Source organism: Callithrix jacchus, chromosome 9 (assembly GCF_049354715.1).
Source record: "Callithrix jacchus isolate 240 chromosome 9, calJac240_pri, whole genome shotgun sequence".
Lineage (NCBI taxonomy): Eukaryota > Metazoa > Chordata > Mammalia > Primates > Cebidae > Callithrix > Callithrix jacchus.
The window spans coordinates 68,590,481-68,616,788 of NC_133510.1; the positions used below are offsets into that span (position 1 = coordinate 68,590,481).

The window sequence follows — 26,308 nt, forward strand, 5'->3', positions numbered from 1 at the left end:
CGCAACCTCCGCCTCCTGGGTTCAAGCAATTCTCCTGCCTCAGTCTCCCAAGTAACTGGGACTACAGGTGCGCACCACCATGCCCAGCTAATTTTTGTATTTTTAGTAGAGACGGGGTTTCACCTTGCTGACCAGGATTGTCTTGATCTCTTGACCTTGTGATCCACCTGCCTCAGCCTCCCAAAGTGCTGGGATTATAGGCGTGAGCCTTCGCCCCCGGCCCTTACTTTTTTTTTTTTTTTTTTTTTTTTAAAGATGGAGTCTCACTATGTTGCCCAGGCTGGTCTTGAACTTCTGAGCTCAAGCAGTCCTGCTTCAGCCTCCCAAAGTGCTGAGTGATTACAGGTGTGAGCCACCATGGCCAGTGTAATAGGCACCTTTCTTTCTTTCTTCCCTTTCTTTCTTCTTTCTCTCCCTCTCTCTCTCTCTCTTTCTTTCTTTCTTTTTTTTTGGGAGACAGCATCTTGCTCTGTTGCCAGGCTGGAGTGTGATGGTAGGATTTCAGATCACCACAACCTCTGCCTCCTGGGTTCAAGTGATTCTTCTGCTTCAGCCTCCCGAGTAGCTGGTACTACAGGCATGTGCCATCATGCCCAGCTAATAATTTTGTATTTCTAGTAGAGATGGGGTTTCTCCGTGTTGGTCAGGCTGGTCTTGAACTCCTGACCTCAGGTGATCTTCCTGCCTCAGACTCCCAAAGTGCTGGGATTACAGGTATGAGCCACTGCGCCCGGCTGGAATTTTCTTATTTCAATAGAGAGGGTCTTGAAATTGTTCACAGAGCTTGGCATTGTCTTCCAGGATAGAGGTGTCAGGTGAGGAGGCCAGATTTGTCCCCCAAAAGGAAACACTGTGGTAAACTTCTGGTTAGGAGGAAGTTCAGAGGAGGCTCACCTTGTGAGAGTTGGGAAGAACAAAGGCGAAGCTACAGTCACTGGAATTAAGACTTCAGTGACTCTGACTCGTGAGCATTCAGGGAGATTTGGAAGCTGGTTAATCCTCAAGAGCGCTGATGGGAGAAAGTGAAGAGTTGTATTTAATGGGTACCAGTCCTTTCTAATTCTGATGTCTCTGGTTGACGAATATTTTTCTTTAAAAGATAAGCACTTCTTGACAGCCTGGCCACATTTCTCCCAACTGTTATCGTTTTTGACACCCAGACAGCTGGTTTCATTATCAACTGTACTTTTCCTCTGTACATCTTCCTCCCCCCTCTTCTTTCTTCCTAACATTTTCTCCATTTTCTCTTTTTTTTCTTTCCTTATAGATGGTCTCAATGTCAGGTTTTTCATTCAACTACAAAACGGACTTAAAAGTCCAGCTCAGGTGAGAAACAGTGAACTTAGTGTTGAGTTGAAGTTGTGGTTTTCTTTTTTTTTCTTTTCCTTTTTTTTTTTTTTTTTTTGAGATGGGGTCTTAATATGTCACTCAGACTGGAGTGCAATGGCCTGATCTCAGCCCACCACAACCTCTGTCACCCAGGCTCAAGCGATTCTCCTGCCTCAGCCTCCCAAGTAGCTGGGATTACAGGTGTGCACACTACTGGCTGGCTAGCTGTTGTATTTTTAGTAGAGATGGGGTTTCACCATGTTGGCCAGGCTGGTATTGAACTCCTAACCTCAAATGATCTACCTGCTTTGGCCTCCGAAAGTGCTGGGATTACAGGTGTGAGCTACTGTGCCCAGCCCAAAATTGTGGTTTTCTAAATTAAAAAGGATATCTCCAATATTGAGATTATTACTTGGGCATGCAAAGTACGGTTGTCCTTGGTATCTGTAGGAGATTTGTTCTAGGACCTCACTTTCATGCACATTATCCCTGGGATGATGCTCCCAAGTCCCCATAAAGTAGTGTAGTATTTGCATTTAACCTATGTACATCCTCCCATATACTTAAAATCGCCTCTAGATTAGTTATATCAATTATAATCCCCCCACTTTTTTTTTTTTTTTGTTTTAAGACAGGGTCTAGCTTTGTCATCCAAGCTGGAGTGTAGTGGTGTGGTCATGTTTCACTGCAGCCTTGACTTCCTGGGCTCAAGGGATCCTCCAACCTTAGCCTCCCAAGTAGCTGGGACTACAGGCATGTAGCCATTACACATGGCTAATTTTTAAATTTTTTGTAGAGACAGTGTCTCACTATGTAGCCCAGGCTGGTCTCAAATTTCTGGGCTGCCTCAGCCTCCCAATGTGCTGGGCAGATAATACTTAATACAATGTAATTGCTATGTAAATAATTGTTATTCTGTATTGTTTAGGGAATAATAACAAGAACAAAATGGTGTGTATATGTTCAGTATAGGCACAACCAACCATTTTTTTCCCCCAAATCTTTTTGAACTGAGTTGTTGGAAACCACAAATGTGGAACCCAGGGTTACAGAGGGCTGAGTGTTGCTCTCAGTGGTCATTATGACAGAGAGAGAGAGAGACTGGTTCATTTTAAGCACATTGTATAATAGCAGCACTGTTTGTACTTTATGAACTGGGTGTGTCTATGTGGCTTTTGGTTGAAGACATTCTCATATTACCCACTTAAGTAGAGAGGATTAGAGTTTTGAGGCCTTTTTCTAAAATGAACACTTACCATAGGGGCTTCTCACTGTTTACCATGAAGTACACATAATCAGTCTTCAACCTGACTTTTTTTTTCTGTTTATCATTTTATATCAAATTCATTTTAATAAGAGAAAACAAGATAAACTTATTGAATGTGAAAAATAATACCTCACTTGAGCCCAGGAGTTTGAGACCAGCCTAGGTAACATAGCAAGACCCCACCTTTACAAAAAAATAAAAAGCCAGCTGTGAAGGTACATGCCTGTAGTCCCAGCTACTTGGGAGGCTGAGGTGGGAGGATCCCTTGAGCCTGGGATTGCACAACTGCACTCTAGCCTAAGAGACAGCAAGACCCTGTCTCAAAAAATAAAAGGCCCGGCCACAGTGACTCACACCTGTACTCCCAGCACTTTGGGAGGCCAAGGTGGGTGAAGTTCGAGACCAGCCTGGCCAACATAGTAAAACCCCATCTCTACTAAAAATACAAAAAAAATTAGCCAGGCATGGTGGTGCGCACCTGTAGTCCCAGCTACTTGGGAGCCTGAGGCAGGAGACTCACTTGAACCTGGGAGGCAGAGGTTGTGGTGAGCCACAATCTTGCCACTGCACTGCAGCGTGGGCCACAGAACAATACTCCATCTCAAAAAATAAATAAGATAAAAAGCAGTACCAGACTTTACATCTTCAAGAACAATTTGGAAATTCACCTGTCCGTTCTAAGCTGTTTCTTTCCCCACACCCCCGATGTTAGCAGATTGAGTTTTAGAACTAATTGGAGTGGGCACGATTGCTCATACCTGTAATCCTAGCACTTTGAAAGGCTGAGGTGGATGGATCCCTTGAGCCCAAGACTTCAAGACCAGCCTAAGCAACATGGTGAAACTGTGTCTCTACAACAAATACAAAAATTGGCAGGGCATGGCACACGCCTGTAGGGAGCTACTAGGGAGGCGGGGAGGTTAAGGCTACAGTGAGCTGAGATGATATCATGTACTCCTTGCACTCCAGCCTGGACGACAGAGCAAGACCCTATCTCTAAAAAAAAAAAACCTAGTTGGATAAATATTTTTGATAGAAGACTTAGAAAATGCTGCTGCTTTGTCATCTAAAATAGAAGAACAGTGGAAGTAATAATCTCTTTTTTTAAAAAATGACTAATAACTTTTCATTAAAATACATAGGGTTCAGAAAATAATTAGCTCTGTTTGAACTGCTAGAATATTTCAAAAAGTTTTGTTGACTCAGTCATCCAAATGCAGGAGCCCACCTTTATGAAGAGTGCCTGGTACAACAAGGTGTTGTATTAGTAATACAGTAATGGTTTTGTAGGAGTGTCAAGTACTTATAGTCTTGAAGTAGACCAGTAGGGAAAATTTTAGAAGAATCTAGAAATCTTTTCATTTTCTTTTTTTTTTTTTTTTTTTTTTGAGATGGAGTTTCGCTCTTGTTACCCAGGCCGGAGTGCAATGGCGCGATCTTGGCTCACCGCAACCTCCGCCTTCTGGGTTCAAGGCAATTCTCCTGCCTCAGCCTCCTGAGTAGCTGGGATTACAGGCGTGCGCCACCATGCCCAGCTAATTTTTTTTATTTTTAGTAGAGACAGGGTTTCACCATGTTGACCAGGATGGTCTCGATCTCTTGACCTCGTGATCCACCCGCCTCGGCCTCCCAAAGTGCTGGGATTACAGGCGTGAGCCACTGCACCCGGCCACATCTTTTCATTTTTTTTAGGACAAATATATGTATATTTAAAAATCAGAATTCCTTGTTATTCTCTAATAAACATTTTGGGTGTTACTAAGCCTTGATCAGTGCACCCGACCGTTTCTCTTTTGTCACTAGCATGACTCTGGCACTGAACAGTGCCTGAGGAAGAATGAACTGAACAGGGTCAAGAGGAAGAGGTGGCTTTGCTATGTAGCTTGAACACATTCTTGCTAGCATTTATTTCATCAGTTACTTCCACGCAGATACCTTTCTGGCCACTTCTGTGAAAGTTCTTTTCTTATTTAATGTTGTCTTTGATTTTATTGAGATGAAGAAGGTGAGGGGAAAAAGGGGGAAAGAATTCAGGGACTGTGTTCAAAAACACTCCTCTCTAAACCTTACAGTTAATTTTAGGGCAACTTTTTCAGCTATAAAACTAGTGGAATGGTTTTGAGTACCTTTATTGGCTATAGGGGAATTTTATGCAAAAACAAATGATTTCAAACCCAAATTATTCATTTATTTATGACAGACATGGTCTTGCTCTGTAGCCCAGGCTGGGGTGCCCTGATCACGGCTTACTGCAGCCACAACCTTCTAGGCTCAAGCGATTTGCCCACCTCAGTCTCCCGAGTAGCACGCACCATGACGCCCTGCTACTTTTTGTATTTTTTTGTAGAGACAGGGTTTTGCCACATTGCCCAGGCTGGTCTTGAACTCCTTTGCTTGCCTTGGCCTTCTAAAATGCTAGGATTACAGGCTTGAGCCACTGCACTCAAACTTTTGTTTTAACCATAGAGAAAAAAAGTGTTGAAGTTGTATATATTTTAATATTCAGTATTTCAAACTTTCTTAGGGCAGTTTTTTTCATAGAGACAGGCTTTTGCCATGTTGGTTGGCTAGGCTGGTCTTGAACTCCTGACCTCAGATGATTGCCTGCCTCGGCCTCCCAAAATGGTGGGATTAGAGGTGTGAAACACTGCGCCTGACCCCAAGTTTTATTCTGTAGGCACTGTAATGGAACATGTTTGTTGACTAAAAGCTTTGATGAAAAGGCTGGAATTTAGAATTTGTTTTCTTTCTTGAAATAATTCATTCTTGAGATTTCAGAGAGAAGACCAAACTTTGTGTTTGATCGGCTCTGTTTGTAGTTGGTATAGGAATGAACTTAGAATATTAGTAATAATTATTTAAAATTTTATCATGAAATATTTCTGTCTAAAAATATTCGCAGAGTACAATCTTGGGAAGAACACCACACTATTACCTTAATTGTTTGCTTTTAATATATAACTTTTAAAAGCCCATTTTGGTGCCTGTTTTGGCAGCACATATACTAAATTGGAACAGTAGATTATCATGGCCCGTCTGCACAAGGATGACATACAAATTTGTGAAGTGTTCCGGACTTAAAAAAAAATGTTTGGCCCTGTGCGATGGCTCATGCCTGTAATCCCAGCACTTTGGGAGGCCAAGGTGGGTGGATGACCTGAGGTCAGGAGTTCAAGACCAGCCTGGACAACATGGCAAAACTGCATCTCTACTAAAAATACAAAAATTAGCAGGGTGTGGTAGCATGCACCTTTAATCCCAGCTACTCAGTAGGCTGAGGTGGGAGAATCCGTTGAACTGGGAGGTGGAGGTTTCGGTAAGCCAAGATCTTTGCACTCCAGCCTGGGTGAAAGAGTGAGACTTCAAATTAAAAAAAAAAATTTTTTTTTAAGGCCTGTTTTGCCTATTTTGGATAAAAATCTTCCTCAGATGGAGACTAGACATTTCTGTGTCATCTTCTTTTTTTTTTTTTGAGACGTAGTTTCGCTCTTGTTACCCAGGCTGGAGTGCAATGGCGCTATCTCAGCTCACCGCAACCTCTACCTCCTGGGTTCAGGCAATTCTCCTGCCTCAGCTTCCTGAGTAGCTAGGATTACAGGCACGCGCCACCATGCCCAGCTAATTTTTTGTATTTTTAGTAGAGACGGGTTTCACCATGTTGACTAGGATGGTCTCGATCTCTTGACCTCGTGATCCACCTGCCTTGGCCTCCCAAAGTGCTGGGATTACAAGCTTGAGCCACCTCGCCCGGCCCCATCTTCTTTTTTCTTTTAGACAAGGCCTCACTGTGTCACCCAGGCTGGAGTGCAGTGGTAGAATCACGGGTCACTGCAGCCTTGATCCCTGGGCTCAAGCAGTCCTTCTAGTTCAGTCTCCCAAGTAGCTGGCACCACAGACGTGCACTACCATACCCAGTTAATTTTCTAGTACCTTAAATAGGATATTAATCATCATTACAAAAATAATTTACAGCCTGGCCAACATGGTGAAACCCCGTCTCTACTTAAAAAAATACAAAAATTTGCTGGGGTTGGTGGTAGGTGTCTGTAATCCCAGCTACTTGGGAGGCTGAGGGAGGAGAATCACTTGAACCCAGGAAGTGAAGTTTGCAGCGAGCCGAAATTGCACCCTTGCTCTCCAGTCTAGGTGACAAGAATGAAACTCGGCCCCCCCCCCCACACACACACACACAAAAGCAATTTAATTTGTTCATCTCATGGTGATCAGGGCCACAATTGGAAACTTGAGTTATTTTTTTTTCTTTTTTTGTGTGTGTGTGTGTGTGCCATCATGCCTGGCTAATTTCGAATTTATTTTTAGAAGAGACAAAGTTTCTCCATGTTGGTCAGGCTGATCTTGAACTCCTGACTTTAGGTTACCTGCCCACCTCAGCCTCCCAAAGTGTTGGGATTATAGGCGTGAGCCACCACACCTAGCTGAAACTTGAGTTATTCTACCTGTAATAATATTCTCAGAACTGATTGACTCTATAAGGAAGGGCTCTTTGCCTCATACCAAATAGCTCAAGACTAACTGATATACTTCTTGAATTTTTTGATTCCTCACTGTGCCAAGTTCCTCTTTTCCTGAAAAAGCCATGTATAGTTCCAGATCTGACTTGTGGTTTCCAATTTACTGTGGGTTAAGATAACCTGATAACATTAGCTTTTTAGAATTATATGTAAAACAAAAGTAAAAAGGCTTTGTTGAGAACTAAGGGGCTGTGATGTGATTGAAATCCAAGTGAGTACTGCTATTCTGAGCAGTCAGATATTTAAATCCCATTTAGGTGAGGTGCTGTTGTAATTGACTGAGAGAGGGGTTGAATTTAGTCACTATTATTGGGATTTGTTGGCTGATGTTTAGTCATCTGGTGGCTTAAAACCTGGCAGGAGAGACATGGCTAGTTGTTCGTTGTAATATAATACTTGGCATTGGTGACTATAGAGAGAAAGGATTATGTTTTACAAATTAGCAGGTGGTGGTATATATGCTCCAGAAGACGGATGAAACCTCAAAAGAAAAGAAAAGCTGCTTCCTGGTCTAAATTCTGTATTTCTTTTTTTTTTTTTTTTTTGAGACAAAGTCTTGCTCTGTCTCTCAGTGCTGTAGTGGGATCTCAGTTCACTGCAACCTCTGCCTCCCAGGTTCAGGTGATTCTTCTGCCTCAGCCTCCTGAGTACTTGGGACTATAGGCGCGTGCCACCACGCCCAGGCTAATTTTTGTATTTTTTAAAATTAGAGATGGGGTTTCACCATATTGGCCTGGCTAGTCTCAAACTCCTGACCTCATGATCTGCCCACCTTGGCCTCCCAAAGTGCTGGGATTATAGGCGTGAGCCACTGTGCTCAGCCTGAATTTTATAATTTTATAAGTACACAATATGTTAGTAGATAAAAAGATTACTCAGAACCCGATGCAGTAGAACATTGTTGAGACAGGAATGACATGTAAGGGACAAGGGTGGAAAACAGACTAGATTTAAGCAGTAAAAGATTATTAAGCGAGGCTTCATCACTTCTTCAGTAGGACAGTTATTACTGGGATTTAAGGAGGGGCTTATCAATAAATAACATATTGTCCTCCCCCTTCTAAATTTGAAATCATCTGAGAAGTAGATAATAAGTAGATTGAATGTTTTTTATTTTTGAGACAGAGTCTCACTCTGTTGCCCAGGCTGGAGTGCAGTGACGGGTACTTGAGTGCAATCTCGGTTCATTACAACTTCCACCTCCTGGGTTCAAGCAATTCTTCTGCCTCAGCTTCCCGAGTAGCTGGGATTAAAGGCACCTGCCACCACACCCGGCTAATTTTTTTATTTTTATAGTAGAGATGGGGTTTCACCATGCTGGCCAGGCTGGTCTCGAACTCCCAACCTCAGGCGATCGCTTGCTTCTGCCTCCGAAAGTGCTGGGATTACAGGCATGAGCCATTGTGCCCGGTCCTGAAATGTTTTTTAAAAAATAACGTTATTGGTGAGGCTGACTAGAGAATATGTTAGCAAATGAGCTTGCTAACATCCCCCCTCCCAATTAAACTTAACATGCTAATGGACATCTGGAACCTCCCCCAAACCCCCCAACCTCACCCACCCCGCTGCAGCTTGCTTAGTACTGGACCTACAGACATGCTGGCATCCTGCACACTGTGCTTAATCCTGCTGGTGCTTCAGCCCTCTTGGAGAGCTCCGGAGGGGCTCGGCCACAGGTGACTAGTTTCTTCTAGGTGTGAGAGGGTTGAGGAATGAGGTCTGGAACATTATAGCTGTAGATTTTACTTTCTCAGGAAAATTTGAGGCTGCCAAATAGAGGCCCTTCACCACCAGTATGCTTGTATGGTGCTTTTCCTCATTCTTTCTAGAAGATTGAACCATGAGCTTAAATTGCATATTTTAGACCAAAGAGAATTATAGATCTCTGTTCTTAAAAATTCATAAAATAGGCTGTGGGTGGTGGCTCACACCTGTAATTCCAGCACTTTGGGAGGCCTAGGTGGGTGGATCATGAGGTCAGGACTTCAAGACCAACCTGGCCAACATGGTAAACCGCATCTCTACTAAAAGTATAAAAATTAGCTGGGCATCGTGGCATACACCTGTAGTCCCAGCTACTCAGAAGGCTGAGGCAGGAGAATTGCTTGAACCAGGGAGGTGGAGGTTGCAGTGAGCTGAAATCGTGCCACTGCACTCCTGCCTGGGCAACAGAGTGAGACTCCATCTCAAAACAGACACAAAAAAACAAAACTCATAAAACTGGGAGAAATGTGTCCGGCTTCAGACACTTGAAATAATCTAGAGTCAAAGGCAGAGACTGGATACTTGCCTAGCAGCCTTTCTGTAGATGCTTATTGAAAAAGTATTTGCCAACTCACTAAAATCCCTCTTGTTCGGTTTGTCCACCACCCCCCACCACCCTGTCCATGAAGGGTTTCATAGTGAAAACCAGTATGCCTGCCTAAAAGAGCTGTAACACTTCAATTTAGTTTTGAAGTCTTGCCAGCAAAATCTTGACTAAGACTTTTCTATTGTTGTTAAATATTTAGTCATATTCTGAAAACTGTAATTATTTTCAAGGTTATCTAATTCAGTAGAAGAATTACTCTTTTTTTTTTTTTTGAGACGGAGTTTTGCTCTTGTTACCCAGGCTGGAGTGCAATGGCAGGATCTCGGCTCACCGCAACCTCCGCCTCCTGGGTTCAGGCAATTCTCCTGCCTCAGCTTCCTGAGTAGCTGGAATTACAGGCACGCGCAACCATGCCCAGCTAATTTTTTGTATTTTTAGTAGAGATGTGGTTTCACCATGTTTACCAGGATGGTCTTGATCTCTTGACCTCGTGATCCACCCGCCTCAGCCTCCCAAAGTGCTGGGATTACAGGCTTGAGCCACTGTGCCTGGCCCTACTCTTTTCATATTAAGGATTCAGTCATACAGAGTAACAAAAAGCTGGTTCTGAACCCGTTAGTTTGTTTTTGCTAATTCCTCTCCCTCCCTTTTCTCCTTTCCAGCATCCTATTCTAAGAACTCAGGCACTCAGCTATCCACCATGGTGTTGGGTCCTGAACAGAAGATGTCAGATGGTAATTTACAGCTTTGTGTTATTGTCTGATTTTATTTGTAATTAGGCTTATGTTGGTAACAGAAATTTATCATATTTTTCCTGCTCCATACACGTATTCTAACAACTCCATTCAAAAGCCACCATCTGGTGACTTAGGCTGTAAATGAAATTTTTTTTTTTTTTGAGGGGGAGTCTCACTCTGTCGCCCAGGTTGGAGTGCAGTGGTGCAGTCTCAGCTCACTGCAACCTCCACCTCTTGGGTTCAAGTGATTCTCCTGCCTCAGCCTCCCGAGTAGCTGGGACTAAAGACATGTGCCACAACACCTGGCTAAGTTTTGTATTTTTATCAGAGACAGCGTTTCGCCATGTCGGCCAGCCTGTTCTCAAACGCCTGACCTCAAGTGATCTGCCTGCCTCAGCCTCCCAAAGTGCTGGGATTACAAGCCTGAGCTCCCGCACCCAGCCTGAAAACAGATTTATTTAACTAGAGACCTGCTTCGTTTCTTTTTTACAATTCTGAGTTGAACCAAGATTAACTGAAATTTGGTTTGTGGCAGTAATTCTTGCAAGGGCACTATTATTCCTTAACCCAGCATAAAAACCTCTGGAGTGCTTTGGCTGCTCGTGACGCTTCCTGGTGTTTCAGATGTGTATGGAGCAGTAAAATATAGGGCGAGTACCTTATGCTCTGTATTTGCTTGGAGCTTCTTGAATGTTTTGACTATTCCTTCCTAAATCTGAGATTCTTCTTTTTTTTTTTTTTTGAGACAGAGTTTCGCTCTTGTTGCCCAAGCTGGAGTGCAATGGCACGATCTCGGCTCACCACAACCCTTCTGGGTTCAGGCAATTCTCCTGCCTCAGCCTCGTGAGTAGCTGGGATTACAGGCACGCGCCACCATGCCCAGCTAATTTTTTGTACTTTTAGTAGAGACGGGGTTTCACCATGTTGACCAGGATGGTCTCGATCTCTTGACCTCGTGATCCACCCGCCTCAGCCTCCCAAAGTGCTGGGATTACAGGCGTGAGCCACCGCACCCGGCCAAATCCGAGATTCTTCTTTGGAATTTCTGTTCCTTTTTAATAAATTTCTTTATTAATTCAAAGCCATTTAATTAAGATTATGTGAGTCAGCTCCCTATGGAAAGAAAGCTCTTACTTTTTAAAGTTAGAGATTGTAAGGATTTATTAGAAACACAGAGATTAGAGCTTTGTGATTCGAAATAGTTATTTGATGGCTGAAGCAAACTAGGCTCTGTGTATTTCTGGCAGATTACCCCTTTTCTCCCCAACCTTCTGCTTCTCAGTATTTAAGATTGACTATAAAATGCAGAACTCAGGGAAACACTGATCAGTTTGAGATGAGTCCTGCTATCACAAGGGTGCCAGTACCCCGTGACCTGTGGCACTTTATTGCAGGCCTTAGTCAGGGTACAAAGGGTTCCTGCTTGGTGGTTTTGCTGCAGCTTCAGAGTGTAGCCTGAACTGTGGCAGGATTTTGTAACTTGCACGATTTTTGAGAAGTCTGACGGAGGTATTATGTCCAAGGACAATTCTTTAAGTAAGTCTTACCAAATATAGGAGACAGGGAGGACATTTCACTAGATGGACCTAGTTCTTTTCTTTTAAAAGTTAGGATTTTAGGTTATCAGGGGCTGATCTGGGAATGTAGTTTTTTGAGCCTGTATGTCAATGTTTTTAGAGGAAAATGAAATGGCTGTAAAAATTCCCAAGTAGAAGTAGACGTGTGGAAGCAGGAAAACCATTGAGTTAAAACTGATCTAGAGAGCTAAGTGACTGGGGGAGGGGAGGGAGATAACTTTTTTAGTGTCGGCTAAAGTTTTTACTTCCTGAATTTTTAACCACGTGACTGTATTACCTATTCTAAAATATAGATTAAAAATAAACTATTCAAAAAATAAATTGAGCTAGAGTCAGGTTGGTCTCTTGTGCGTTTAGTATTAAAATATTTAATTTCAGTATACTGAGTTGTTCGTGTTTTGTTCATTTTTTACTAATTTATTTTCAAATCTTTTAATTCAGGCAGTGTTTCTGGAGAACATGATGAGTCGGCCAGTCTTGGTACCTTCAACCCTGCCTGTAGTAATCCCTCTCTTCCACAGTCCTCTGGGAACTCAGAGGATGAGTTCACCACTTACTTTAATGAGAAGATCTCCATTCCTGAGGAGGAGGTTAGTGTCAGGTCCTTGGAGGAGAACGGTGTTGTCTGTGGAAAACCTGAGAGTGAAAGATCTGCTGGATGGGATCAGCAGCCTCAGGTCTCATTTTGGCTGGCAATCTTTGAAGACTGTGTGTAAATATATCTATATAGATATAGATATACATATACATATAGATGGGGTGTGTGCATATATATACACGGACACACATACACGTACATATATATACACACACACACACACACCCCTACACCCTATCTATTTCTATATCTATATATTTTTACAGACAGGGTCTTGCTCCCTCTGTCATCTAGGTGGCAGTGCAGTGGCATAACCATATCTTACTGTAGCCTTAAACTACTGGGGTCAGGTGATCCTCCCACGTCAGCCTCCCCAGTAACTGGGACTATAGTTGGCATGCCACCATGCCAGGCTCATTATTTTTGTTTTTATTTTTAGAGACTGGATCTCACAATGTTGCCCAGGCTAGTCTTGAACTCCTGGCCTCAAGTGATCTTCCTTGATTGCTGAAGAGAAAGAGTCAAACTCTGGCTGGGCCCAGTGGCTCACGCCTGTAATCCCAGCACTTTGGAAGGCCGAGGTGAGTGGATCACCTCAGGTTAGGTGTTCAAGACGAGCCTGGTCAACATGGCAAAACCCTGTCTCTACTACAGATACAAAAGTTAGCCAGGCATAGTGGTTGGTGCCTGTAATCCCATCTGCTCGGGAGACTGAGACAGGAGAATCACTTGAGCCTGGGAGGCAGAGGCTACAGTGAGCCGAGATTGCACCACTGCACTCAAGCCTGAGCAACAGTGAGACTGCATCTCAAAACAAACAAGAAAGGGTCAAACTCTGTAAAATATTTAAAGAGGTTTATTCTGGGTCAAATATGAGTGACCAAGGCCCAGACACAGCCCCAGGAAGTCCTGAGAACATGTGCCCAAAATGGTGGGGTTACAGCTTGATTTTATACATTTTAGGGGTCAGAAGTTACAGGCCGACATCAGTCAATATATGTAAGATGTACATTGTTTCTATCAGGAAACATTGGACAACTTGAAGTGGAAAGGGGGAGCCTTTTGGGTCAAAGGTGGATTTAAAGATTTTCTGATTGGAAATTGATTGAAGCTGGGTGCAGTGGCTCATGCCTGTAATCCCAGCCCTTTGGGAGGCTGAGGCAGGTGGATCACTTGAGTCCACGAGTTCGAGACCAACTGGCCTGGGCAACATGATGAGACCTTGTCTCTACCTTAAAAAAAAAAAAAAATTAACTGGGCACAGTGTCTCACGCCTGTAATCCTAGCACTTTGGGAGACCAAGGCGGGAGGATCACCTGAAATCGGGAGTTTGAGACCACCTTGACCAACATGGAGAAACTGTCTCTACTAAAAATAGAAAATTAGCCAGGCATGGTGGTGCATGCCTGTAATCCCAGCTACTTGGGAGGCTGAGGCAGGAGAATTGCTTGAACCAGGAGGCAGAGGTTGCAGTGAGCCGAGATCGCGCCATTGTACTCCAGCCTGGGCAACAAGAGCACAACTCCATCTAAAAAAAAAAAAAAATTAGTTGGGTGTGGTTGTGCACACCTGTGGTCCCAGCTGCTTTGGAGGCTGAAGGGGAAGGATTGCTTAAGCCCAGGAGTTTGAGAGCCTGGGGAACACGGCAAAACCCCATCTCTACAAAAATAGTAAGGCAGGAAGGAAGGAGGGAGGGAGGGAGGGAGGGAAGGAAGGAAGGAAGGAAGGAAGGAAGGAAAGAAATTGGTTGAAAGAGTTATTTTCTAAAGGCCTGAAGTCAGTAGAAAGGAGTGTCTGGTCTAAAATGAGGGGTAGTGGAGACCAAGGTTTTTATTATGTAGGTGAAGCCTCTAGGTAGCTTCAGAGAAAATAGATGTAAATATCCTTTATCAGACTTAAAAAGGTACCAGACTTTTAGTTAATTCTCTGCTGGATCAGGAAAAGACCTGGAAAGGGAAGGAGATTCTTTACAGATTCTAGCTTTTGCTTATAAGGGACAGCTTTGCAGGGTCATTTCAAAATATACAAAGAAGTATATTTTGGAGTAAAATACTTGGGTTTCTTTTAGGGCCTGTTAACTGTCATGTGATGCGATATAGAGTCAGGTTGGAATTTGGCATGTTATTGCTATAAGGACTTTGTTTTGTCAGTTTTAAGATCTCTGTTTTAATGCCGGTCATTTGTGCCTGAATTCCAAAGGGAAGAGGGTATAATGAGGTTTCTCTGACCTCTCCCTCCCATCGTGGCCTCAACTAGTTTTTCCGGTTTCCTTTGGAATGCCCTTGACCATGAAGAGGATCCATTCAGTTGCTTGGAGGAGCTTAGAATTTTATTTTTGTTTACTCTCCTCAGTGTCCTGAGTAGCTGGACTATATGCACACATCACACACCACCACATCTGGTTTGTTTCCTTTTTTAAATGGTGCTCTTACCCTTTTTGGAAAGTGTCTGGGCACACAGGCAGCTGGTACTGTTCTGGTTTTTTTTTTTTTCTTTTTCTCGAGACAGAGTTTCACTCTTGCCAGGCTGGAGTGCAGTGGTGCAGTCTCGGCTCACTGCAGAATCCTCCTCCTGGGTTCAAGCGATTCTGCTGCCTCAGCCTCCTAAGTAGCCAAGATTACAAGTGTGCGCCACCATGCCCAGCTAATTTTTGTATTTTTAGTAGAGACGGGGTTTTGCCATTTTGGCCAGGATGATCTTGATCTCCTGACCTCATGATTTGCCCACCTTGGCCCAAAGTACTAGGATTACAGGCATGAGCCTCCTCACCCGGCTATTCTGGTTTTAGGAAGAGGCTGATGGAACAAACAGGTTAGGGTAGGGCTCTGACTTGGACAGAGAAGTGGCCAGCTTCTTAATAAAAAGTGGGTAAGTTGGAAGCGAAACTTGGACACATGCAATATCTGACATTGTAGATCCTTTTTTCTTGTGAAGCTGGTATTGTTGCTTCATATGTGATAACAGTTGAATAAGATCAGTAGTTTGATGATGATAATCAGTTTAATCCCTTTTCCTTTCTTGTATAGTACTCGTGTTTTAGCTTTCGGAAACTCTGGGCTTTCACTGGACCGGGCTTTCTTATGAGCATTGCCTACCTGGATCCAGGAAATATCGAATCTGATTTGCAGTCTGGAGCAGTGGCTGGATTTAAGGTGAGCATCTAGTCCTACCCCTGTCCTTTTAAACACGGAATACACCCTCACATCCTTTTCTCCACCCTGCATGTTGGTTACTAGCCTCAGGGGTACATACAAATACTTCATTGGCGGTGGCTCTTACGTGTAAAGTACTTTCCACTTGGCCTTTTATTTTATCCACATAGTTTTCTTGAACAAAGGAGAAACTGCATACAGGAGAAACTGAGGCTCAGAAAGGTACAAGGTGACCTAGCAGGTCATGTGCAAAACCTGATACAGAACTCAAATCATTTGATTCTTGACCTGGGCTCTTTTCTGAATACAGTATTTACCACTGAGTTGCCAAACAATTAAACAAAAAAATCTCAGTCGTCCAATGAGTGTTACAGGAGATTTTGTTCTTCTTAGTTGCTCTGGATCCTTCTGTTGGCCACCCTTGTGGGGCTGTTGCTCCAGCGTCTTGCAGCTAGACTGGGAGTGGTCACTGGGCTGCATCTTGCTGAAGTATGTCACCGTCAGTATCCCAAGGTGAGCAATATACTGTCTTGTTTGTCTGTCACCCGTATCGTAGGAATCTATGTGTCTGGCAGTATGTGCTGGCTGCATTCTATAGTGAGATAGTCATGGACTTGAGGGTCAGTGGCCCTGAAGACAGATGGTACCAAGGGAAATACTGTAGCTCCTCCTGGTGCCAAGCCCTGTTTTTCCCCTCCTTCAAAATCTAACTTGAGACTCCCCTTTCCTAGAAGGTTTTCTTAGAAAAACTGTGTTGGAGGTAAACATTTACCATTCACTCTACCTTCCAGTATTTAGCAATGCCCAGCCCACGGGGAGGGGGATACTCTAAGCACTTTAATTCATACCTCATTTTACTCCGTAAGTTTGCATTTTATGTATCTTCTTTTTTGTTTGACTTTGCCATCCCTTTGAAAAAGGTAAGTTTTTTTCCTTTTACTAGGAACTATATGTGGCAGGATGTTTGGATTTGCTAATAATTATTTTTCAGTTTTCGCTCCCCCTGGGGGCTACACTGTCCTCTGCAGCTTCCTTTTGGACATTTTGGGCCTTTCTTACTACTGCATAAGACAAGAATGAACTGTATGTCTAGAAGATATTTTTTACTTAGCTTTGTCTTTTGTTTCTTTTCCTGGGTGTGAGCAAAAAGTATCCTTATCTGCTTTTTAAAAAAATTAAAAAATTTTGGTAATATCCCCATTTACTATGATGTGATTTTTTATTTTTATTTTTATTTACTTTAATATTTTATTTTTTGAGATGGAGTCTCGCTCTGTCAGCCAGCCTAGAGTGCAGTGGCTTGATCTCTGGCTCACTGCAACCTCCACCTCCTGGGTTCAAGCAGTTCTCCCGCCTCAGCCTCCTGAGTAGCTGGGATTACAGGCACACGCCACCACACCTGGCTACCGGGCCCAGCTTCTGATGTGATTATTACACATTTTATGCCTGTATCAAAATAACCATATGCCCCATAAATATATACACCTACTATGTACCCACAAACATTTTAAAAAACAAACAAAAACTTGGTAATTTATAATCCTTCAGCTTCTTTTCCTTTCTTTTTTGAGACAGAGTCTTACTCTGTCACCCATGGTGGAGTGCAATGATGTGATCATGGCTCACTGGAGCTTTGATCCCAGGCTCAAGCAGTTCTCCCACTTCAGCCTCCCAAGTAGCTGGGACCACAGGTGAGCACCACCATACCTGGCTAATTAAAAAAAAATTTTTTTTTGGTAGAGATGAGGTATTGCTATGTTGCCCAGGCTGGTCTCAAGCTCCTGGGCTCAGGCAGTCCCCCTGCCATAGCTTCTCAAAGTGCTGGGACAACAGGTATGAGCCATTGCTTCTCTTTGTTCATACATGTTAATAGTTGCTTATTTTGTAATATATATTTTTTTAATACAGAGTGTTGCTCTGTTGCCCAGGCTGGACTTCAGTGGTATGATCTCAGCTCACTGCAGCCTCTGCCTCTTGCAGTCAGACAGTTCCAGTGATTCTCTTGCCTCAGCCTCCTGACTCGCTGGGATTATAGGCACGTGCCACTATGCCCGGCTAATTTTTGTATTTTTAGTAGAGATGAGGTTTCACCATGTTGGTCAGGCTGGTCTTGAACTCCCTGCCTTAGGTGATCTGCCAGCCTTGCCCTCTCAAAGTGCTGGGATTACAGCCATGAGCCACCGTGCCTGGCCTGATTTTTTTTTTTTTTTTGTCTTGTTTTATTTTTTTGAGATGGAGCCTTGCTCCCTTGCCCAGGCTGGAGTGCAATGGCGCGATCTCAGCTGACCACAACCTCTGCCTCCTGGGTTCAAGTGATTCTCCTGCCTTAGCTTCTTGAGTAGCTGGGGACTTCAGGTGCACGTCACCACACCTGGCTAATTTTTGTATTTTTAGTAGAAACGGGGTCTTGCCACATTAGCCAGGCTGATCTTCAACTCCAGACCTTAAGGCATCCACCTGCCTCAGCCTCCCAGAGTGCTAGGATTACAGATGTGAGACACTGTGCCTGGCCTGTTTTTGTTTTTGTTTTTGAGATAGGGTCTTGCTCTATTACCTAGACTAGAGTGCAATGGCACAATCATGACTCACTGATAGCCTCATCCTCCCAGGCTCAAGCAGTTTTCCTGCCTCAGTCTCTTGAGTAGCTGGGACCACAGGCATGCACCATGATACCCAGGTATTTTTAAAATTTTTTATAGAGACAGGGCTTCACCATGTTGCCCAGGCTGGGCTTGAACTCCTGGGCTCAAGTGATCTCCCACCCCTGCCTCCCAAAGTTCAGGGATTATAGGCGTGAGCTACCATAGATGACCTGATAAATTTTTTGGATACTAGCTATCTGGAGGTGTTTTTTCTGGCTTCGGTGAGTCAGCATAACTAATGTGATTTTCAGCTGTATTGTTTGGTCAGATTAGTTTCTGACTTTGTTTTATGCCACCCAGTTCCAACCATCTTCCTTGAGTCCTTTTGCATATCTGTTCTTTTTCACTTGCTTGGTTATTATTATTACATTAAAGGTGACCCCAACCTTTTCTGTTGTGGTGATGGTGGTTTGAGACAGTCTGATTCTGTCTGTTGCCCAGTCTGGAGTGCAGTGGCATGATCACAGCTCACTGCAGCCTCAACCACTGGGGCTAAGCTGTCCTCCTGCCTCAGTCCCCTGAGTACCTGGAACTATAGGTGTACGCCACCATGCCTGGATAATTTTTGTCCTTTTTTTTTCTTTCTTCAGTTTTTATTTTAGATTTTGGGATTTATTCATGTGAAGGTTTTTTTTCTTTTTAAGTGAAAGCAAGTTTATTAAGAAAGTAAAGGAATAAAGAATGGCTTTCCATAGGCAGAGCGGCCACATGTGAAGGTTTGTTACATAGATAAACATGTCATGTGAGTTTGTTGTACGTATTACTACATCACCCATATTTCAAGTGCAGTATCGATTGGTTATCTTTTCTGCTCCTCTGTCTCCTTTTACCCTCCCCATCAAGTAGACCCCAGTGTCTCTTGTTTCTGTCTGTGTGTTCATACGTTCTTATCATCGGCCAGGTGTGCTGGCTCATGCCTATAATCCCAGCACTTTGAGAAGCTGAGGCAGGTGGGTCACGAGGTCAGGAGGAAGACCACCCTGGCTAAGATGATGAAACCCCATCTCTACTAAAAATACAAAAAAATTAGCTGGATGTGGTGGCAGACGCCTGTAATCCCAGCTACTCGGGAGGCTGAGTCAGGAGAACTGCCTGAACCCAGGAGGCGGAGATTGCGGTGAGCCGAGATTGTGCCACTGCACTCCAGCCTGGGCGACAGAAACCCCATCTCAAAAAAAAAAGTTCTAGGCTGGGCTCAGTGGCTCACGCCTATAATCCCAGCACTTTGGGAGGCTGAGGCGGGTGGATCACGAGGTCAAGAGATCGAGACCATCCTGGTCAACAAGGTGAAACCCTGTCTCTACTAAAAATACAAAGATTAGCTGGGCACGGTGGTGCGCGCCTATAGTCCCAGCTACTTGGGAGGCTGAGTCAGGAGAATTGCTTGAACCCAAAAAGGCGGAGGTTGCGGTTAGCTGAGATCGTGCCATTGCACTCCAGCCTGGGTAACAACAGCAAAACTCTGTCTCAAAAAAAAGTTCTTATTTAGCTCCCAATTTTTGTACTTTTTGTAGAGACGGGGTTTTGCCATGTTGCCCAGGCTAGTCTCAAACTCCTGGGGTCAAGGGATCTGCCCACCTTGGCATCCCAAAGTGCCTGGATTATAGATGTGAGCCACTGTGCTTGGTCAACCCCAACTTTTTCATGTTTGTTTTGTCTTCTTAGTTATGGTCAGGATAGATGTGTTGTTCTGCAATCACTTGATATTCTTTCTTGACCCATGTTTTGACCGTATTAGCATCCTTATACTCTTAACACTTTTAAGATTGTTTTTAGGCAGGAAATTAAATGGAAATTAGTAAATGGAAATTACATTCTTCTCAAGCAGAAAGGAAAAAGAAAAAAGTAAGATCGGTTACTGCCTTGACCTTGGTTCATGGGCTCTGCCACATGGTAGCACACTTTTCCTTCTCCACCTGAAAGCCGTAGTGTAGTGATTGGCCAAGTGGAGGCACATTCTCGTATTTAATCTCTGGTCTGAATGCTTATAAAGGACTGTTGATGGTTTAGTGCCAAAATGTGAATTCCAAACTGTGGAGGAAATTTTTAGAAATGATTAATCAGAACCGTGTCTTTCTACTGTTTGGTGTTTAGGTCCCACGAATCATCCTGTGGCTGATGGTGGAGTTGGCTATCATTGGCTCAGATATGCAAGAAGTCATTGGCTCAGCCATTGCCATCAATCTTCTGTCTGTAGGAAGGTGAGGGGGTTTTTCTTTAGAAAGTAATCAATGTTTCGCTGGATTTCAAAGCGAAAAGATAAAAACCCAATTCATTTTTAATTTATTTTTTATTTTTTTATTTTTACATTTTTAATTTTGAAGATTCAACTCAATTGTTATTTCTTCTGTGAAACCTTTCTGGAAAAAATGTCTTCTCTCCTGGTAGATGTAGACTGTACATCTTCCATTTCTCATGGTGGGTTGTGCTTACTTGTGTTAGAATGTGTGGTATTTTGTATCACAATTACTGATTTGTATGTCATTTTATCCCACTAGGTACTATTCTTTTTTTAAATTTTTTTTTCTCTTTTTTTGAGACGGAGTCTTTCTCCATCACCCAGGCTGGAGTGCAGTGGTATGATCTTGGCTCCACCTCCTCCATTGAAGTCATTCTTGTGCCTCAGCCTCCCAAGTAGCTGGGATTACAGGCACCTGTCACCCCATCCAGCTAATATTTGTATTTTTAGTAGAGATGGGGTTTCATCATGTTGGCTAGGCTGGTCTCTAATTCCTGACCTCAGTTCTAGGAACACCCGCCTCAGCCTCCCCAAGTGCTGCTATTATAGGTGTGAGTTACTATGCCTGGCCCCCACTAGATACTATCCATTTAATCCTATCAAATTCTGTCTATCCATCTAATTCCATGATGGTAAGACCCATACTTTTCAGCTTTGTATCCTAAGCACGACATAGTAGACCCTCAATCAAAGTTTGAATGAATATAATTAAGTTGGTGCTGTTACCCAACATTACCCAAGGCCTGGTTTTCTGCCATTGTCTCTCCCTCAAGTCCTACCTTCTCCAAGTGTCCCTTATCTGGGGAGCTGTTGGGAAGATAGTGTTTTTCAGTGTTTCCTTTCTTTCCATCTCTCTGACCTCCATTTCTTGTCTCTGACTTAGGATTCCTCTGTGGGGTGGTGTTCTCATCACTATTGCAGATACTTTTGTATTTCTCTTCTTGGACAAATACGGTAAGGAGAGTGGGAACGGTAGGGTCAGTCAAAGGAGCTCCCTCTATCATGTGGCAGATGGGGAAGTCTGCCTTCTGTGAGCTCACTGCTGTCTTTTTTCCTTTAGGCTTGCGGAAGCTAGAAGCATTTTTTGGCTTTCTCATCACTATTATGGCACTCACATTTGGATATGAGGCAAGTGGAATGGGGTATTCATTAGTTTTTTAAAACAAGTGTGTGTGTGTGTGTGTGTGTGTGTGTGTGGTGTGTGTTTAGCCTTTTATTATAGAAGACAGTAATAATGCTAGTATGGTCCAGTTATATTGGGTGTATCAGCAAAAATCCGATTTATCCGTGGGCCAATTTTGAAGGATTATGATCCATAGCAAAGATTAGTGTGTAGAAAGGCCTGCAGGGACTCCCAGGTTTAAAATGACTAGATATTTTAGGGCTTTCCAGGCTAGATTCCCAAGTTGATCCCAAGTTGACCATCTGACAACAGAACAGCCATGGAGAGGGTTAATTAAGGAGGGGGTTGCAGGGTTATTCTTGGCTGTTAACTTAGAGGAGTTCTGCTTTTGCTTATCCTGGTTTATATTAATTTCAGCTTGAACTTTCCCAATATTAAAACAGTTAATGAATTATGTGAGATATGCTGGATATTTCCTGGTTTGTGCCCCAACCCAGAAACTCCTCAGAGTCACTAACATTATTTGCAATACTAGCCCCTTTCTTTGTACAGTTCTTATAAACTGATTTCTGCTTACTCATCTGGCTGAACTTTAAAAAATATGTCTAATCTATGGGTCGATTGTGCCTCTTGGCCTAAGGCTTCCAAGAGAAATACTGAACCAGGGAAAAGTATGTATGAGAGTACTTAAGAATGAGTCTCTCAGTACATAAGTATTAGTGGCAAACATCAAGTGATTTTTAAATGAACATGGGTGAACATGCTGAGTATGGATAAAAAGTTGATTCTATATTCTTTTTTAATTTTTTTCTGAGATAGCATTTCTGTCTTCCAGGCTAGGGTGCAGTGGTACGATCTTGGCTCAATGCAACCTCTGCCTCCTGGGTTCAAGTGGTTTTTGTGCCTCAGCCTCCCAAGTAGTGTGATTGTAGGCATGTAGCATCATGCCTGGCTAACTTTTTCTATTTTTAGTTGAGACGGGGTTTCACTGTGTTGGCCAGGCTGGTCTTGAACTGCTGACCTCAAGCAATCTGCATGTGTTGTCCTCCCAAAGTACTGGGATTACAAACCTTTATTGTACGTTCTTGAGCCTGTCTCACAGGAATTACTGTGAAGCTAATAACCACAAGTCCTTTAGCAGCTTTTTTTTTTTTTTTGGAATGGAGTCTCCCTCTTTTGCCCAGGCTGGAGTGCAGTGGTGTGATCTCGGCTCACTGTAACCTCTGTCCCCTGGGTTCAAGCGATTCTCCTTCCTCAGACTCCCAAGTAACTGGGATTATAGGTGCCCGCTGCCATGCCTGGCTAATTTTTGTATTTTTCCTAGAGATGGGGTTTCACCATGTTCATAAGACTGATCTTGAACTCCTGACTTCAGGTGATCCACTCGCCTTGGCTTCCCAAAGTGCTAGGATTATAGGCATGAGCCACCATACCTGGCCTTTTTTTTGTGGGGGGGCGGACAGAAAAATGAGGGATTATAGGCATGAGCCACCATGCCTGGCCTTATTATTATTATTATTTTTTTGAGATCATGCCTAGGCTAGGGTGGCATGATCTCAGTTCACTGCAACCTCCACCGCCTGGGCTCAAGCTGTCCTTCTACCTCAGCATCCCTAGTAGCTGGGATACAAGTACACACCACCACATTGAACTAATTTTTGTATTTTTTTAGAGAGAGGGTTTCATCATGTTGCCCAGGCTGCTCTTGAACTCCTGGGCTCAAGCAATCTGCCTGTCTTGGTCTCCCAAAGTGCTGGGATTATAGGCATGAGCCGCCACCCCCAGCCCTTTCTTTAGAATATTAAGTACTTATTATACACATCTGTTTCGTATATCTAAAATACGAAGTAAACCCTCTGGATATTCAGTCTTGAATTCTCTGGCCCCTGGCAGTAAGCCTCTTATGTTGCTTGGTCCTGCGATGATTCTGTATTCCTCGTTACCCTAGGTAGTTGCAGAAGAAAAGGTTGAGGCCAGGTGTGGTGGCCTGTCCCAGCACTTTGGCTGGCTGAGGTGAGAGGATTGCTTGAGCTTGGGAGATCAAGGTTTCAGTGAGCTGTGGTCACGCCACTGCAATCCAGCCTGGGGGACAGAGCAAGATTGTATCTCAAAAACTATAGAAATAAATAAAGAAGAAGGGATTGTAAGGGGTAAAGGATGCCAAGTGTTCCCTAGTATTACATTACTTCCTTGTTTCATGTTCCCTTAAAGGCTAATCATTGTTATGTTGCTATGTAGTATGTTACAGTGAAACCCAGCCAGAGCCAGGTACTCAAGGGCATGTTCGTACCATCCTGTTCAGGCTGTAGCACTCCACAGATTGAACAGGCTGTGGGCATCGTGGGAGCTGTCATCATGCCACACAACATGTACCTGCATTCTGCCTTAGTCAAGGTGAGTAAGGCCCTTATCTCCTTCATCTCCTAGACAGTTCATGGCATCTTTTCCTTCAATTGCAAGGGACGCAAAGTTAATTTACAGTTGTTAGGACCATGAGGAGCAAGGAACTTTCCAAGGTTGGACATTTATAAACTCCATATGCTTAGACTCTGTTTTTAGCACCAAATTGACCAGATATTACTAACTGCGTAGAGAAGGTGGGACTAAAGTTCTTTTTTTTTAATTGAGATGGAGTCTCACTCTGTCACCCAAGCTGGAGTGTAGTGGCGTGATCTTGGCCCACTGCAAACTTCTGCCTCCTGTGTTCAAGCGATTCTCATGCCTCAGCCTCCCAAGTACCTGAGATTATTGGTGTGTGCCACCACACCTGGCTGATTTTTCTATTTTTAGTAGAGATGCGGTTTCACCATGTTGGCCAGGCTGGTGTCAAACTCCTGAGCTCAAGTGATGCACCAGCCTTGGCCTCCCAAAGGGCTGGGATTACAGGTGTGAGCTACTGCACCCAGCCAGGACTAAAGTTCTTCATGAAAGGTCCGAAGTGCATCAAGTCTCTTGTGTTTAAATTTCAAAAGCCTGAGTGGCCTTATGGAGGTCAGGAGTAAAGGAGCCCAAGCAGGCTTTTACCAGTCAGTATTATGTAATAATTTTCTGGGAGATTTCGGAAAGCTTTATATTAGGGACATACACACCTTAGGACTGAAATCGGTTTGTTTTTGTAGGTCAGTGGTCCTTCCAGCCACGGTAACTGAGAGCTCAGTAGTCATTTAGTCTCTGTTTCCCATTTGAGGAATGTGCAATTCCACAAAAGGGCATGAAGTTCTTTTTTTCCCCCCATATGAATTTCTTAATTGCTTAGTGAACTAGGATGTAGGCAAGTGTCGGATCGCTCACATTTTGTCTAGTCAGCTGTCTGTCCTCCAAATCTCTCAGCTGACTCTGAACTCCTGAAATGTCATAAGGAAGCTTGTTCTAACTGGTCAAAAATATGACTGCTGTTGTTATCTTTTTAGTCTAGACAGATAAACCGGAGCAATAAGCAGGAAATACGAGAAGCCAATAAGTACTTTTTCATTGAATCCTGCATTGCTCTCTTTGTTTCCTTCATCATCAACGTCTTTGTTGTCTCAGTCTTTGCTGAAGCATTTTTTGGGAAAACCAACGAGCAGGTGGTGAGTAAGCCAGGGTTATGGTGGTAGTGAATATGAGGGTAAAGTGAAGACTGCAATGGGATGGGGAAGGAAAATACCCCATCCTAGTGTTAATGTTCAGGATAAATAATCTGTAGTCTCATCTCTGCCCCCCAAAATCACCGTGCACCAGTCAGAGTCTACGGTATGGGGCTGACCAAGCCTGGACCATCTTTTTCAGATTTTGATTGGGAGTAGTCAACAAACATGAAACAGGAACTGTGATGAGGACAGACTTTGTCTTGTCATTTTGAATTCTGTATCATCTTGATTTCTGATTACCTATGTAGTGTGGTGGTTTTTTTTTTTTTTTTTTGAGATGGAGTCTTGCACTGTTGTCCAGGCTAGAGTGCAGTGGTATGATCTCAGCTCACTGCAACCTCTGCCTCCTGGGTTCAAGCGTTTCTCCTGCCTCAGCCTCCTGAATGGCTGGGATTATAGGCGCCTACCCCCACGGCCAGCTAATGTTTTATATTTTTAGTAGAGATGGGGTTTCACCACATTGGCCAGGCTGGTCTCAAACTCCTGACCTCAAGTGATCCTCCCTCCTCAGCCTCCCTGGCATGAGCCACCATGCCTGGCCTGCCCATGTAGTTTTGATCACTGTTTCCCAACTGTGGAACCTCTGACTCCTGACTGCTTTGACTAAGGATTTTATGCTGGGTGTTCTCTCATGTCTGAAGCCTTCTTCAGAGCCTCTCCTCCTGTCATCATTTAAAGTACCCTGGTGTTTGTACATTATTACCATGCACACTGTAACTCAGTAAAGATTTTTAATGACCTGTGGGTGTAGAAGGATTATAGAGGAAGATCCTAGATGACATTGCTGCCAGTCTCTGCCCACATCACAGCATATATCCAGTGTCTTCCCTCCAGCCTACCTCTCATAGATGACTGTATGATGATGTAGGAGAGCTCTTATTTGATCCTTGCTTCTGAAACAAAAGTTGCTCTTGAACTGCTTTGGGTTCTAGGTTGAAGTATGTACAAATAGCAGCAGTCCTCATGCTGGCCTCTTTCCTAACGATAACTCGACACTGGCTGTGGACATCTACAAAGGGGTAAGCATGTTCGGATTTATGATCTTTGTTCCTGAATCAATATGTTTAGCGTAGTATCTGGTCTTTTTTGTGAGTTCACTTCAGATCTGAGCATATGTTCTCTGAGTCATTTATTTCAGAGCTCCAGACACCAGACAAGCATTTTGAATTCAA

General features: G+C 43.5%; 1 protein-coding gene and 1 pseudogene across 27 annotated transcripts in view; both read left to right on the forward strand.

The window, feature by feature from the left end:
• The window catches only part of LOC100399071 (natural resistance-associated macrophage protein 2), a 130,867-nt gene that overhangs the window by 4,210 nt on the left and 100,349 nt on the right, over positions 1–26,308 (forward strand). For 11 of the 27 annotated variants that reach the window (XR_013521893.1, XR_013521892.1, XR_004728856.2 and 8 more), the window contains exons 2-11: positions 10,102–10,173; positions 12,195–12,343; positions 15,378–15,503; positions 15,897–16,016; positions 20,240–20,346; positions 21,268–21,338; positions 21,445–21,512; positions 23,746–23,901; positions 24,918–25,076; positions 26,069–26,155. Coding sequence is in view for 15 of the 27 variants with exons in the window: in XM_035256758.3 (XP_035112649.1) it covers positions 10,102–10,173; positions 12,195–12,343; positions 15,378–15,503; positions 15,897–16,016; positions 20,240–20,346; positions 21,268–21,338; positions 21,445–21,512; positions 23,746–23,901; positions 24,918–25,076; positions 26,069–26,155 (1,115 nt within the window). In the remaining 12 variants the exon portion in view is untranslated. Of the gene's footprint in view, positions 1–1,267; positions 1,327–10,101; positions 10,174–10,925; positions 11,020–12,194; positions 12,344–15,377; positions 15,504–15,896; positions 16,017–20,239; positions 20,347–21,267; positions 21,339–21,444; positions 21,513–23,745; positions 23,902–24,917; positions 25,077–26,068; positions 26,156–26,308 lie in introns of all 27 variants that reach the window. The other 16 variants (XR_013521898.1, XR_013521896.1, XM_035256764.3 and 13 more) reach the window with 5 other exon arrangements.
• LOC118144653 (U6 spliceosomal RNA) lies at positions 5,577–5,677 on the forward strand (annotated as a pseudogene).